Genomic DNA, 15,203 nt, shown 5'->3' with positions numbered 1-15,203 from the left:
CATGTATATATATATACATATATATGTGTGTGTGTGTGTGTGCGCGCGCATATAGAATACAGCATCTGTGCACAGGGCATCTCCTCCCCTTAGCTCTCCCCAGACCTACTTCATACTCCTGAGGCGGCACTGTCTAGGTTGTGCTTCCCAAATGCTGTTGGATGCCTAGTGAACAGTGATGGTCATGCCAGGACTTGAAGCCACAACCTCTGGCCTGAGGTCACTTGGTGTTTTGTCCCCACCCTGTGAAGGCCCAAGCTCTTGATGAAGGTGGGAAATTTACACAGGATTCACCAAAATCCAAACAGGAAGCAACCGAGACATGAAAGAGATGGAAATACACAGAACTAGATCCAGTGCTGTCCCAGCCTTAAGACACTGCCTGGTTTAAGAAACCATCAGCATGTATTATGCAACGTGTGGCCAACCCTCCAGATTATTCACACTGAAGAGCAGAAAGCACCATGGTGGGCCGAGAGATGCCCATATACAAGTTTTGTTGTATACTTGGAAAGACCCTTCACAGGTCAAGGGCTGGCAAAACTCAGTCTTCAATATTAGCTTGGTTTGCTGATCTCAGACTTGGGGGTGCCTTTTATTATATTGAGATTATAGTTTTAACTATGGGCCTAGACGTTGTAGAATGTTCACTTAGCACACATGAAGCCCAGAGCTACACAAAGAAGTCATGGTAGTACATACCTGTCATCCCAGTGCTCAAGAGGTAGAGGTAGGATGATCCGGCTTTCAGGGTCATCCTCAGCTACATAGTGAGTTTAAGGCTATCCTGGGACACATGAAATTATCTCAAAAATTTTTTTAAGTTTTTTTTTCATTATTGAACTAATAACAAACACGTTCTTTATAGCTACAGCCTCAATTTCCCTGTCTATAAAGAGAGCATGTGGTTGTAGACTAGAAGCTTGTGGCACGTCAGACTAGGGGGATTTGTGTGGAATAGAGAGGGTTGGGACTGCGGATGTAACCTTGACTTTGACCCCTCCAAACAGAGGCTGTCCTGTCTGGTGCAAGCCAGGCCTTGCCCCTCCCTCTTGCCTCACTGGGCCACACAAAACATTGCCCCGCCTGCCTGTTTCTCCAGCATTTGAATTAGTAATATCTGCCACCCCTCTGTCTCCAAGACTGCCCTTTGGGAACTCATCTGTGGAAGGTTTGAATGGTGACACTTAGTGCACTGATTTCTCCCAGCCCCATTTTGTACCTGAGGCAAAACAAGGATCAGCAAGATCCAATGACCTGTCCTGGCTTACCCGGGTAGTGGGTGTCAGAGCCTGGGTTAGAACTCAGGGTTGTCAGGGATGGGTCTTCCCCTCTACCACACACATATCCCTCCCATAACTCAAGCAGAGGCAGTAACTTCTGCTCTTCTAGAACCGAGACAGGAGTGGTGGCAAGATGGCAGAGGGAAGGTCAACCCAACATGGGGCTGGAGATGCAGAGTGGTGACGGTCCCTCTTTCAGGGAAAGCCACTAGATACTGAGCTTCCTTGTGGGCACTGAGTGGAGACAGCCCCTGTGTGCCCCCTCCTTCTTTAGAGATTTATTTTTGTCTTATGTGTATGAGTGTTCTGCCTGCATGTATGTAAGTACACTGTGTGTGTGCTTCTAGTGCCTGAGAGGCCAGAAGAAGGCACCAGAGACCCTGAGACTAGTAACAGATGTTGTAATCTGCCTGGGAATCAAACCCAGGTCCTCTGCTGGAGGACCAAGTGCTCTTACCTGCTGAGCCATCTCTCTGGCCCACCTGGGTTGTTTTTTTACAGCCTTAAACTTCCCATGTGCCTAGGTTCCTGGCTACCAACATTCATCTCTTCTCCTTATGACAATCACCACACCTTCAACGTGGTCTCCCTGGGGACCAGAGGTGACACCCACACCTGGATTCTGGAAACCGTCCATGGGTTTTTCTGGTTTCAAGTGACTGTAGTCTGGGTCATCCCCTGCTCCCCTTGTAATTACTGACAAGTCCATTCCTCACCCTGAGCCTTGGTTTCTTCCTTGTAAAATGGGGCTGGGGCTTGTGACTCAAAGCCATTGCAGGTGGGAATTGAGCTGAAGAGAGCACAGGCCAGGAACCAGACCACTCATTGTGTGTGGCTTAGACCTGTTGCATTATTTGTTGACTTTGAGTGTGGTCCTAATATCTCCCTTACCAGCGACCTGAAGGGGAGCAATGGTCTTCCCACAAAACCTTGGGAGTTCACACATATGAGAGCTCAGGAAAGCACTGGACAGATGGAGAGCATTTGGTCTGTTCTTGCTCTTTGTTTTCACACATGCTTGTGTGTGAGGTGTGAGCATGTGTGTATGTGCTCACATGTATGTGGAAATGTGTGCATGTGGGAAACTCACATTGATGTTGGATGATCTTGTCAACCACTCTCCACTTTGCTTATGGAGGCAGTGTCTCTCACTGCTCCAAGAGCTCAGAGATTCTGGTTAGCAAATCAGCCAGCTTGTCTCTGTCCCCCACGCCCCGCTCCTGTGTTGAGACTGCAGGTGGCTTCTGTGCCCACATATCCTGTGGATTCTAGACACCCTCTTCTCACACTTACATAACAAGAACAGAACTGTCTCCAATTTTCTTTTAACAGTTTTACTTCAATGATAGCAATTTGGAACAGTGCTTGATCTAGGCTGGCATGCAGCAGCTATTATTAGGCCCTGGTTACTTTTGCATTGTGCCAAGTTGTAGCTGACGGGAGTCACCACAGCCTCGACTCCCTCTCAGCTTGCATCTCTTTCTGTGTCTTACAGAAAAATGATATCCTCCCTATCAAGGGGCATCCTGCTGCTGGCAGGCCTGTGCTGCCTAGCCCCTAGCTTCCTGGCTGAGGATGCCCAGAAGACAGAGGCCTCCCAGCAGGAGCAGGAGCATGCAGCCTGCCGTAAGATTGCTCCAAATCTGGCAGACTTTGCCTTCAGTCTGTACCGGGAGTTGGCCCATCAGTCCAATACCACCAACATCTTCTTCTCTCCTGTGAGCATCACCACGGCCTTCGCCATGCTCTCCCTAGGGTCCAAGGGTGTCACTCACACCCAGATTCTAGAAGGCCTGGAATTCAATCTCACAGAAATAGGCGAGGCTGAGATTCACAAGGGCTACCATCACCTCCTCCAGTCCCTCAACAAGCCAGACAATGAGCTTCAGCTAACAACAGGCAATGGCCTGTTCGTTCAAAACAGTCTGAAGCTGACAGAGAAGTTCCTGGAAGAAGTCAAGAACAATTACCACTCAGAACCCTTCCTCGTCGACTTTGAAGACTCAGAAGAGGCCAAAAAAGTGATCAATGGTTTTGTGGAGAAGGGAACCCAAGGAAAGATAGTCGATTTAGTGAAGGACCTTGACAAGGACACAGTTCTCGCCCTGGTGAACTACATTTTCTTTAAAGGTAAGAGGACACAAGCAGCTTGAGCTGGTTCTGGGTGTCTCCACACATATTCTCAAGGGCCAGTTTCTGAGTTCTCACTCAGGGCTGCGTCACTCCGTCTCAACACTTTCCTTACTCACTGGTGGGCAAGCTCTGTCATATTCTAAATCATCACTAAGTTTGGGAATTGTCAATGATCAAATCCACCAGCTTCTTTGAAGGGGGCTGATCAGAGACCTTATTGTGTTCATGCTCACTGAAGACCCCTATAAAGAAGTCTTAGAATAGGCAATCCTTCCCCAGCCTCAGAACCAAGGGTATCAGGTGTTATAAAGAACACTGTTCCATAGAACATACTTTGAGTATGAACTCTGGAAACATGGGATTAAATTTTGCCTCTACTGTCTTTTAGTTTTGATGTTGGACAAGTCATTTTATGTGCTTGGGGTATGACTGTCCACATGACTAGCTACAAAGCTGCTGTGAGGTGATAAAGGGATTGGTGACTAGTGTGCACAGAGATTGTTTGGAAGGAAACACATGATCAACTATCCTTGACCCTAGGCATGGCCTTCAGCCTGGACGTGGTTAGGTCAGGGGTCTACGGTAAGCATCTGTATCCCAGAGAAACCATCTGAGCAGGGTCTGGAAGTCAAAGCCAGGAGTCTCTCTGCCCTTCATGGCTGCCTTGTCCTTGGGCAGAGTCTTTTGTTGTTGTTGTTGTTGTTGTTGTTGTTGTTGTTTTTCGAGACAGGGTTTCTCTGTGATTTTGGAGCCTGTCCTGGAACTAGCTCTTGTAGACCAGGCTGGTCTCAAACTCACAGAGATCCACCTGCCTCTGCCTCCCGAGTGCTGGGATTAAAGGCATGCGCCACCACCGCCCGGCTTTTAGGCAGAGTCTTACAGAGCAGAATATCAGGTCACAGCCAGCACAGCTCAAGTCCTGGCTTTTCTGTCGCAAGGGCAAGTGCCAACCCCTCCTCAACCTCTTCACCTCTTCCCATCTGATAAGAAGGTGGAGTCAGGGCTCCTGATGCCCTTCCTCTTCTGAGGGCCTTGACAGTGGATCCCCGAGAGCCTTGTCCAATCTGACAGCTTTGGTGATGGGTCCCTGAGAACTTTGTTCACGCTGATGGCCTTGTGGATGTGTCTCTGAGACTCTTACCCGTTCTGATGTCCTTGTTGGTGGGTCTCTGGGGTCCCTGCTCACTCGGCTGATCGATGATGGTGGTCTTACACAGCAGATGGTTTTTTGCACTGAACACAAAGGACATTTGTTCTGAGTGATAACTGAACTCACAGTTCCCAACAAGTGTGCCACCCATGATAAGAAACTGGCAAACGGAATTGTTGTCAAGATTTCCACTTATAAACCCAAGTCACTTTTCCATGAGCATCTAATACTTATTCAAAATGCTTTCTAGGCACAACAGGGATGGTAGCTGTCAGCTTCTGTAATCTGTAAAGCGCAAGTCCTTCTCTAGGTCTGAATTACCTTCACCAAAGTCCCTGGGCAACCTGGAAGGCTGGTAGTGTCCGCTGGTCACATGGAAAGCCAAGGCCTGGACCACCACCTTACTAAGCTCTCTTCCTTCTCCCTGCCTCACCCCCTGCAGGAAAGTGGAAGAAGCCCTTCGACGCACAGCACACTAAGGAAGCTGACTTCCACGTGGATAAGTCTACCACGGTGAAGGTGCCCATGATGAACCGCCTCGGCATGTTTGATGTGCATCACTGCAGTACCCTGTCCAGCTGGATCCTGCTGATGGATTACCTGGGCAACGCCACTGCCATCTTCATCCTGCCTGATGATGGGCAGATGCAGCATCTGGAGCAAACTCTTACCAAGGAACTCATTGGCAAGTTCCTGGCGCACAGGCATACAAGGTGACTCCCCGGACAGAGACTTTCCCCTGAGTGTCCTGACCCAAAGGTCACAAGGTGCTTGCAGAGGGTGGACTCAATGCTAGGACCACAGCTAGGTGCATAATCTTGGACTAAAATAGCCTTCAGCTCAGATAGTGCCAGGTAGAGTCTGGGGAGGGACAAGGCCCCTGATGAGACAGCCCTGCCCCTGCTTTAGAGGGACTTCCATCCCCAGAGGACATGGGATATTCTAACCCAGAGCCCAGGGCTGGGGCTTCAGCAGTACTAGCATACATTATGCATTAACTAAGAACTGAGACTGGTCTCGAATCTTGGGCAAAGATGAAGGTAGAGGTTGGGGTAGGAAGTTTACAGAAAGCACGAGAGCCTGAACGAACAGCAATAGAGATCTCCAGGTGGCTTTACAAAAGGTTCTGTTCTGCCACTCCTCAGGGCAGCTTCTAGGTCTCCAGAACCAGGTAGTCCTAGAGTTTGCTTCTCAGAACCCAGGCTCTGCTGCCTGTTGGATGAGCTTCAGGCCTGAGGTTAGGAGTGGGTAGAGGTGGCCTCTCTGCTGCTTGGCCTGGCCTCTTCTTTGGCCTAATACCCATAAAAGTACAGAGGACCAGACACTGCTGGGTCGAGAATAGGTGGCATATCCTGGCCAGTAAGACCCTATTGGGATCGCCTCTTGACCTATGGAAACTGAGAGTTGAGCCTTCAGTCCTGGGAGAGGGGGGGGGGGATGTCAACTCTGCTACAATGGTCCTAGTTCCCCCGAGAATCAGATCCAAGTGTATCCTTGGCTCAAGAGGAGGGATTGACCAAACACCACAGGGCATACATAGTGAAACATAGTTCCACGCAAATACCCTGAATCTGCCTGAATTCTCAGAGGAGGTGACCCCTAGGGGCTTCCACGAGCCAGTCTGGTTGATCTCATTATCTTATGCTAGATGTAGGTAGTAACGTGTTCCCTGGGAGAATCAGCCAGAAACAATTCCACAACAAGGCAGGTCTCAGCAGAGCCCAGAGGTCCCAAGAAACTCCTTTAACTTGAACTCTTTCCTGACCCCCCAGGTCAGCCAATCTACACTTCCCCAAACTGTCCATCTCTGGAACCTATAATTTGAAGACAGCCTTGAGTTCCCTGGGCATCACCCAGGTCTTCGACGACAAGGCTGACCTCTCTGGGGTCACAGAGGATGTTCCCCTGAAACTCAACAAGGTGAGGTCATCTCATTATGGAGGTGTGTCTGCAGGGCAGCATAGGGTGGAGAGGGGGAGCTCAGACTCACGGCTGGGGAAGAGGGAAGGAACTCAGAGTCTGGGCCGAGCTCTTCCTGAAGACGCGGGATTCACCTGGACGGTATGTGGTGGTCAGATGTCAGCTGGCAGGGTGGGTGGATTTATGGGTCTTCCCTGAGGTGACACCCCAACCCTTGGTTCCCAGGGAATCTGAGTCCTTGGGCTCAGTTTATGTATACTCACATAGAGACTTAGGCCTGGTGACCTCAGAGAGTGTTCAGGCATTTAGAGCAAACTAGTGAGCTGCCAATTTTGAATTTTAAGTTCAACCGAACAGGGCACTGGTTCAGAGAAATGAAAGGCAGAACACTATGGAGAGTCTGGATGTTGAAGATCATCTCCAGAACCCCTGTCACATCATGCTCACTGGAAGGGAACACTTGCACAGGGGACATGAAGTTCCTCTCCTCGGGAAGCTATGAGCTGCACCCAAGGCCATGAGAGATGGAATCAGGAAGGGAGAATGGAGGGAAATGGACCAAGGCAGGCAAAGACTAAGAGACAAGGAGAGGGCTCAGGCCATCACCATGGAAGGGGACTTGGGGAGGACTAGGGGACATGGAGGGACACACATTCCCTAGTGATGTCCTCCCTGGGTGAGTCCCACACAAGATCTCGCTCCAGCCAGGAGTGGCCGTCACGCCACCTCCGACCCGCCTTTGCTTCTCTCTCCGCAGGCTGTGCATAAGGCCGTGCTGAGCATCGATGAGACAGGGACAGAAGCTACGGGAGCCACAGTTTTGGAAGCCATCCCCATGTCTGTGCCCCCTGAGGTGAACTTTAACAGCCCTTTCCTTGTCATAATATATGATAGCCTGACCCAGAGCCCCCTCTTCGTGGGAAAAGTGGTGGACCCCACACAATAATCACCACTCTCATGTCCTCCTTTCTGGATTGGGTCCCCTCACCAAAGGCATTAAAGACATGCTGGCCTGGCCCATGCCTGAGGGCTTCTGCAAATCCTTGACTCTGTGGTTTTTGTATCTCTTTATGCCTGATTGGTTGCAGACTTGAGGTCACAGGGTGTCTTGGTGTCCCCTCCATCCATACAAATAGGTTGTGGGCAGGAGACCATGGCTGAGACCACGGACTCTGGTCCTGGAACCATTTACTCTCCGAAACATCTGTCATCTCTGGGAATCCAGAGGGGACCACATGGCTCATGCTCGAAAACCCGGGGTGACCAAGTGCCCATGCTCCCTACTGAGCTCTCTCCCTTTGTCATATGTCCCGGGCTGGAGTTTCGCCACACTGCCAATGGGACTGCACCCCACGGTGATCCTATCAGTCTCCCAGGACTGCCAGCTCAGGACCAGGCTGTCAGCTTCAGCATCTCTAGGTTCCATGAAGGCAGGACCACAAGCCCCTGTCATTCCACTGTGTTACTTCACCATGACCAGCCCCTCCATTTCACCTGGAATTTCCTGAGAAGGGATAGAGGAGATTGTTGGTGGTGACTGATATAAGTCTTTTCCTCAGGATATGTGAACAAACACCTAATCACTCCGGACAGGGTACCAATGACGTCCCTGCACCCAAGTCTAGTGTGGTGAAGCAATGAGTTTCTTGGGGTAATTTACTGAGCACAGATGACCCCAGGGCAGCAAAGCACTGAAAAGCCTGCCCCCAGCATGAGTGACAGCTCAGGCTAGCAGCATTTCCCTGTACAACTTTCAGGCGACTCCACAGACGAGCTTCCTTTCCCCAACTATTGCTTATTGTCTCCTTATGGTCAGAAAGGGGCTTGTAGGCCCGGGAGGAGCTTATAAATCCCCTCATAACTTTTATAGGCTTCCTGAATCTTGTTTTCTACTTTTTGTCATGTGTGAGTCCTCCTCCTCCTTCCTTCCTCCTCCCTCCAGAAGATAATATTTCAATTCAAAGCAAATAATTACACAACAGAACCCTTCCTCCAAGGAGCTAGGACAGGACCCCAACCCACTCCTGTGGTTTCTCCACTGCTCAGGTGTGTAGGACAGGGGCTCATACTTTTCCTGGAGGCAGCTCCTCCCCCGTGAACAGGGTGGACACCTTCGGGCCTCAGCCTCTGTCTCCATTTCACATATGTAGGCCTCCCTGGCCTGATTCTACTTACTCCATGTCTCCCATCTTCATCCTCAGTCACAGGACCAGGGTCTGTGGACAGCTCTGCAGGGGCCATCACAGGGCTCCTAGGCCGTGGGACAGAGCATACCTCTTATGGACCCCAGGTTCTCCATGGTGACTTCTGCCTGACTCTCTATGGTATCCATGCCCCAGTTCTCTTCTTCTCTGTCCACCTATGGCCTTCTAGGGATGCTCACATCTTCAGAGCTGTGGCAGAAGGTGGTCTTGGGAACCGCCCCAGTCACCAGACCAGACAGCCCCCAATGACCGCAACAGCCAGAAGTCCATTGGCTGAGGCAGAATGGACCTGTTGTCTGACTTTACCAGGACACTCCTATTCTGAGGGTGCTCTGCCCACTCTAAGCTGACCTAGGATGAGAATGGACAGGAAAGCCTCAGGTTGAGTCATGGAGTTTTCCGGAAGTATAAAAGGTCACAACTCTGCAAATTCACAATGTTTAGCCTATTATTGGGTCTTGAATGTTGACTAAACAAATGACGTATTCACATTGAGGGGAGGGGAACTCTAACCTCCTCAATAGTTTCTGATGACACAAATGCTGTCAATCACCAGAAAGGCTCTAAACCCTGAGGGTCTAGTGACACGTATTCTGAAAATACTTGCTGTGTGATCTGAGTGAAGTTGGCAAACTTCTCTGAACCTTGTTCCGCATCACTGATAACCTGAATTTGAACTGGCAAGAGGTTTGGTTCGGGAGCTACTTTCCTAAAATCACGAGAACAGGTTGGGGTGTCGGCTCTGTGTTTTGCCTTTCTGAGCCCCTGCAAATCAGACACCCTGGCTGACCCCCAGCTTGTTCTTGTGTAGTCCTATGGCCACACCACAATCCTGAATGCAGATAGGCTGTGCTCTCATTCACCCACTTTGCAGATGAGAAAAGTGAGGCTCTGGGAGACTGTTTCCCCCTCCTAAGTCATGTAGCTAGTAAGTAGCAAAACCAGTTACCTGGATGGCACCAGTCCCTCCAAACCCTTGTCCCTCAGTCCACTGCTGGCTGCACACCGATCTAGTTCCTCCATCCACTGGGAACCATGCCAGGACTTCTGCCTGCAATGCCAACCTCAGAGGAAACAGTGCAGCTCCTACCTCCTGCCAATTTGCACTCAGGTGTTTTCTGATCCACAGTGTAACAGGGTGACTGTGGTGTCCTGTGTAGCCCAGAGGGAATGTCTGACTGTCCGCACACCCCATCCATCTAGCATCAGAATAGCCAAGTGCACGCTGGTCCAAATGCCTGAGCTTCTCCGCCCCATTTGCTGGGGGTACCGGATGTTCCAGGTTTGCTCCTCCACAGGCAGGGACCCCCTTGACTCTGGGGTTAGGTGAGGAGACAGAAAAGCAGATTCAGTGGGGGAATGACACAGTAATGACCTTACCCCGTGTGACATGGCTCTGTTAAAGTCAGGCTACACAGCGGGACACTTGGAGGGGAGGGGCTGAAGTGTGGGGGGAATCCTAGCTAATTTGGAGGGGAGCCTTTACTATGCTGATTCAGGCGAACTGGAATTTCCTGTTTTCAGGAGGAAACTGGCGGGCCCTGGAATCTTTCCTTCGGTGTTACCCTGATTATTTGTCGTTGTGGGAAGGGATGCCATTTTGGTCTGCTCTGTTTTCTCAGAGCCTACTGTAGGAGCTCAGGCCGAAGCCATAACTTCATTAATAATCTGCAAAACCAGTGACTGACGTTTGTCGAACCATCAGAACAGTCACGTTCCATACTGAAGTCAGAAGGCTGGGGCTCAGGAGTGCTGCCCTAAGGCCCTGGGTATTAGTCAGTACAGAACCTAGTAGGGGGTACAAGCAGCTCTGCTTTGGGAGCCCCAGAAAATGAACAAAGGCAACCAACCACCACCAGCACTCTAGTGCACCCTGCAGGCAGAGCATGGTTATTGCAGTCCGGGACAGATTTACCAGGAACACAATAAAGAACTTCATGCCAGCTGCTCCTATTTATACAAGGCCCATCTTGGAGGTCACATGGTAGCTCCTGGTACAGGACTCAGGGAAAGGTCCTCTCTCCAAGGCAAGCTCCCTCTCCAGCAAGGACACAGAAGCAGCTGGGTCAGGAGACACACTCTAACATGGGGACGCAGTGTGGAAGAAGACTGGGTGACCTGCGGTGTGCTTCTCATCCTCTCTGTATCTCTGGGTTCTCGTTTGTAAATTTATCAATATCTGCTCTTCAGTGCTCCCATGAAGCCCAGCGTCCCAGTTGGCCTGGGCGCCGATGCAGTGGAGAGGTGGTCTTGTCCCGCTTGAGGCAGGCACGTGCCACTACCTCAGTCAGCCTGGATCTAGAAACTCTACTTCGCCCGGGCATTCTAACATCGATTCAGTCACGGATGAAACCCAAAGGCACCCATTTTTTATACTTTGTCTCCAGCGGCTGACACCCGCTGACAGCCAGGGCCAAGAGCAGCCACAGCAGGATGGACAAGCAGTCGATGTCCTCTGAGTGACACTGTCGGTGTCACAATGTCACTCGAGGAGCAGTCAGAGGGACCGCATTGAGACATCCAGAGGCAGGGATGGAGGGAAGTGAGGCATCCCCAGGATGGCACAGCTTCTGCCGTGTGGGGCAAGTAATCAAGGATTCGGTCTCATCTATAGTCAACCACTGGTTCCCTGTGGTGAAAGCACAATCCAGGCCATGATGACTGCGCAGCCAGGAGTCACTAATGCCATGCAAGGACAGCTTCACCTACTAACCAGAATATAAATGATGACAGAGATCTGAGAAGGGCGATGAGAGGGGCTGGGGATACAGTGAGGCACTTCCTGCAGAAGACGGTAAGGACCTGTGGTCCCAGAATCCACATAATACCTAGGCGTGATATAACCCCGGCACTAGGAAGATATCCCCGGGGTTTGCCGGCCCCAGCATGCCTTAATTAGTGAGCTCTAATTCAGTGAGAGACCACATCAACAAGATAAGACAGAGAGGAAGAGAGGACGACCCTCAAATGTTGGCCTCTGTGCGCATGCACGCTCACACAGACAAGGGGCAGGCTGAGGACGGCCAACCATAGGGGCTTTGTTAGCAGTGCAGGGTTCAGGGCCAGGTTGAGTCCCACAAAGTTGATGCCTTGATCCCTAGCTACCCAGGCACCTCTGCTCTGAGCAGTCAGAGGCACTCTATCAGAACCAATGCGCTGATCATGTGTTATCTGAGAACTGAGGGAACTGAATTAATGTATGATCAGAGATAAGAATGGATCTAAATTCCATTGTGCTATTTCAAAGAAAGCACACCGAATAAACCGAATTTGGGGAAGTGCGTGAAGCAACACCACTTTGCCTATTCCTCAGCCAGGACTCTCAGAATGAACGCAAGGATTTAGTGATCTGATCGCGTTTGTTCCTAAGGTGTGGTAGGTTTTGTGTGGGTCAACTTGACAGAATCTGGAACCATCTTGGGGTGATTCTGAGCCTGTCAGTCAGGGAGGTCCTAGATTAGGCTAACTGTGATGGGAATTCCTGCCTAAATGTGAGGGGTAGCTTTTTGTGACAGGGTTGAGGGTGGTCACGTAGGGAGACAGCAGAGTTCAATCCCTGGCATGGAAAAGGAATTGAATGACTAGGAAGACAGCAGGCCAAGCCACAGAAAAAAAAGGGAAAACAACAGCCATTTATACATATACATATACATATACATATACATATACATATACATATACATATGGGCATGGGAGACAGCAAAGATAGGAGGTTCAGTAAGCAGATGCTGGACTGGGTATTTTACAGTGCCCCTGGGTCCTCCCTTCTCTCTTATTAGCCCTGTTTAGATCCTTGCTCCCATACTTTTCTGTCATTCCTCACAGGCAGCCAAAGGGCTGATCTCATTAATCATGACCCCTCCCCAAGTAGAAAATCAGACAACCCAGGCTCTGGGTCCCATTTGACTTTGGGATGTCCTCACCTGCTTCTTCAGTTTCAGTGTCCTCACTGGCAAGCGTAAACATGGAGATCCCTACGTCATGATATTCTGGGCAAATGCCATTGTATCATGCATGCCCTCACTGCGTACACTGAGTTGAAGCCAGGGATGCAGAGGGCATGGGACAGTTGTTCACCTTGCTGGGCCAACACAAGCAGATGGTGGTGGAGAGGGGGCCATGTTGAGGTCCTGCTCCAGAGCCCTTGGGCTCTGTTCCAGATGACACAAACTTGGTGGCTTTGAGTGAAAACTTTTTCTGCCACAGTTTTTAAGACAGAGTCCAGGAAATATTTTATTGGGACCAAGTTAAGATTTGGAGGTGTCATCAGAGTCTTTAGGAACAGTGCTGTTCTGTCCACTGACATCTTCAGGCAGCTGCCAGCATTTCTGCCTAGTGGCTGCCATCCCTTCTCTACCTTTGTTGGGCCATAGCTCTATGAAGTATTTGGGTACCACTCTGGCAAACTTCCCATGCTGAGATCCTGAAACTTAATCTTCCCTTTTCAAAGGCTCAGTCTCCACACTCGGAGACATTGTGTCTTCCAGGAATGAAGATACTCATACCACTGGGGCCCTTGTTGAGAGTAACACAGCCTTTCTTCACCACTGAGGAAATAGTGCAGAGGCTAAGGGTGAAGCAGCAAACAGGTGTAAAATACAAATGTACAAAGAGCCATAGAGGCCCCACCTGAAAATAAATCCCAGAGGAAGGAAATAGTCAGAGGAGGAGCCAGGCAGAGACCGTTCCCCTCCCAGGGACCAGGACCTGTGAAGAAGCGGTGAAGTCGTCAGTTTGAGTGGGCACAGCGAGGTCAGGGCCTGATCTTGAAAATGGGCACAGTGTCTTGAGACGTGCAGACTTGAGCAGCTGTTTCTGAGGTGGGTGCTACTGCACACCTGTGCACAGACTCCAGCCAGGAGGAAGAACTACAGCTGTGACCCATGTGCACTGCAGGGACGTGATTTAGACACTTTCTTTTTTCTTTTGTTTTTTTTCATGACAAGGTTTCTCTATAGCTTTGGAGCCTGTCCTGGAACTAGCTCTTGTAAACCAGGCTGTCCTCGAACTCACAGAGATCCACCTGCTTCCGCCTCCCAAGTGCATTACCACTGCCCAGTGATGTTTTAGACACTTTCTAATGGTATCTACGTCATATGTCATGTTTCAAGTAGATGGAGCGCCCCCACCGCCTGATATCTCCCAAGTAGAAATCATAGAAGGAGAACGGAGAAAGAAGACACGGAGGGAAAAGGGGTGGGAGAATTGGGGAAGACAGATGATGAAGAGGAAGAAAGGAAAGGAGGGAGAAGGGGAAGAGGAGGGGGAGAGGAAGTAGAGGAGGAGGGGGGTCCCTCCTGAGTCTTGGTTCTTCCCTGGGTGGAGTTCGTGGTTTCTCCTGCCTCTCTAGCCTGCCACGAGCTACCCTCCTTCCTGCTCAGACTTCAGCAAATAGGGCTAAGAGCCCAATGAACTCCTCCTGAGCATGCAGGGCCCTCTACCTTAGCTTCCCTGTGTTTACAACCTTTCCAGTTGACAATCTTTCCAGAACAATATGTCTCCAAGTGGGGAGCCAAGCAGGTGTCTTCATTTTTATCACAGGCGGGAAATTAGGAGTCAGAAATTTGGTGATGGGACAAGCTTTGGGAATGCTAATCTAGGAAGGCAGATTGGTGTCTGTCACCATGAAGGGACTGGACCTGGTCTGAGTGCTGGACCTGTGGTGTGGCCTTTTGTCCTGGTTGTTTTTCTTTTTGTCCATTTGACACAATTTGGACAAGTCTAGGAAGAGGCGATCCTAATTGAGAAAATGATCTGTGGGCATGTCTGTAGATTATTTTCTTGGTTAATGACCACCGTGGGTGCAAGCTGAGCAAGTCATGTGGAGTAAGCCAGCAAACGGTACCCTCTGCATCACTCTGCCTCCAGATCCCTGCCCTGACTTCCCCCAGTGACGAACTGTGGTGTGGAGTGAGAAGTTGAGCAAGGCCATTCCTCCGCGAGTTGCTTCTGTGTCTGTAAAAAGTAGGTAGCAACCAGGGCTCCGATGTCGACCCGCCAGAGGTGTGGTTATCTGATGGAGGACTGATCCTGTCCAGACAAAGCCTGCAGGGCCACAGACTCCGAAAGTTGTTGCTCACTTTTGCTGAAACAGCTTTGTGTCTCCCCTATACCCGCATTGTGGTGTGTAATCTCATGTGATGTGTAGATGCAATCTCATGATTGCATGTTAATCTTATGGGCACATGTATCCGTGGGCGGTCAGGCAAATGACTTTTCATTTAGCTATATAGTTCTGATATATAGAATATATATGGGAACAAGCTTCATAACGATCTATTTGTCCCACAAGGACTGTGGTCATTTAAAAGCCTGCCTTGTTCTTTTGCTTACTGAATGGCTTTCCCCACCCTATGAAACTTCCAATGAGAGAATTTAGTCACATAGCAAGAAAATTTGGTTTCCACAGCAATATCTCCATTCTCTTCCCTGAGACACATTAGAAGCCACCTCTCTGCAACTCTCTTCCATTTGGCAGGACATGCAGTCAGGAACCTTCAAAGATAAATGGAC

General features: G+C 50.0%; 2 protein-coding genes across 4 annotated transcripts in view; one reads left to right on the top strand and one right to left on the bottom strand.

Moving 5' to 3' along the window:
• Positions 1 to 7,526, top strand: part of Serpina1 (serpin family A member 1) — a 12,956-nt gene extending 5,430 nt beyond the window's left edge. For all 3 annotated transcript variants that reach the window (XM_050151405.1, XM_050151403.1, XM_050151404.1), the window contains exons 2-5: positions 2,779 to 3,413; positions 5,009 to 5,279; positions 6,339 to 6,486; positions 7,244 to 7,526. In XM_050151405.1, coding sequence (XP_050007362.1) covers positions 2,783 to 3,413; positions 5,009 to 5,279; positions 6,339 to 6,486; positions 7,244 to 7,432 — 1,239 coding nt within the window. In that variant the 5' untranslated portion in view covers positions 2,779 to 2,782 and the 3' untranslated portion in view covers positions 7,433 to 7,526. The remainder of the gene's footprint in view (positions 1 to 2,778; positions 3,414 to 5,008; positions 5,280 to 6,338; positions 6,487 to 7,243) is intronic.
• Positions 1 to 15,203, bottom strand: part of Serpina4 (serpin family A member 4) — a 147,735-nt gene that overhangs the window by 130,700 nt on the left and 1,832 nt on the right. The window lies entirely within an intron of this gene.

This window comes from Alexandromys fortis, unplaced genomic scaffold (genome assembly GCF_014885135.2).
Source record: "Alexandromys fortis isolate MF-2015 unplaced genomic scaffold, M_Fortis_MF-2015_v1.1 scaffold_63, whole genome shotgun sequence".
NCBI lineage: Eukaryota > Metazoa > Chordata > Mammalia > Rodentia > Cricetidae > Alexandromys > Alexandromys fortis.
This window is presented reverse-complemented; position numbering and strand designations above follow the sequence as displayed.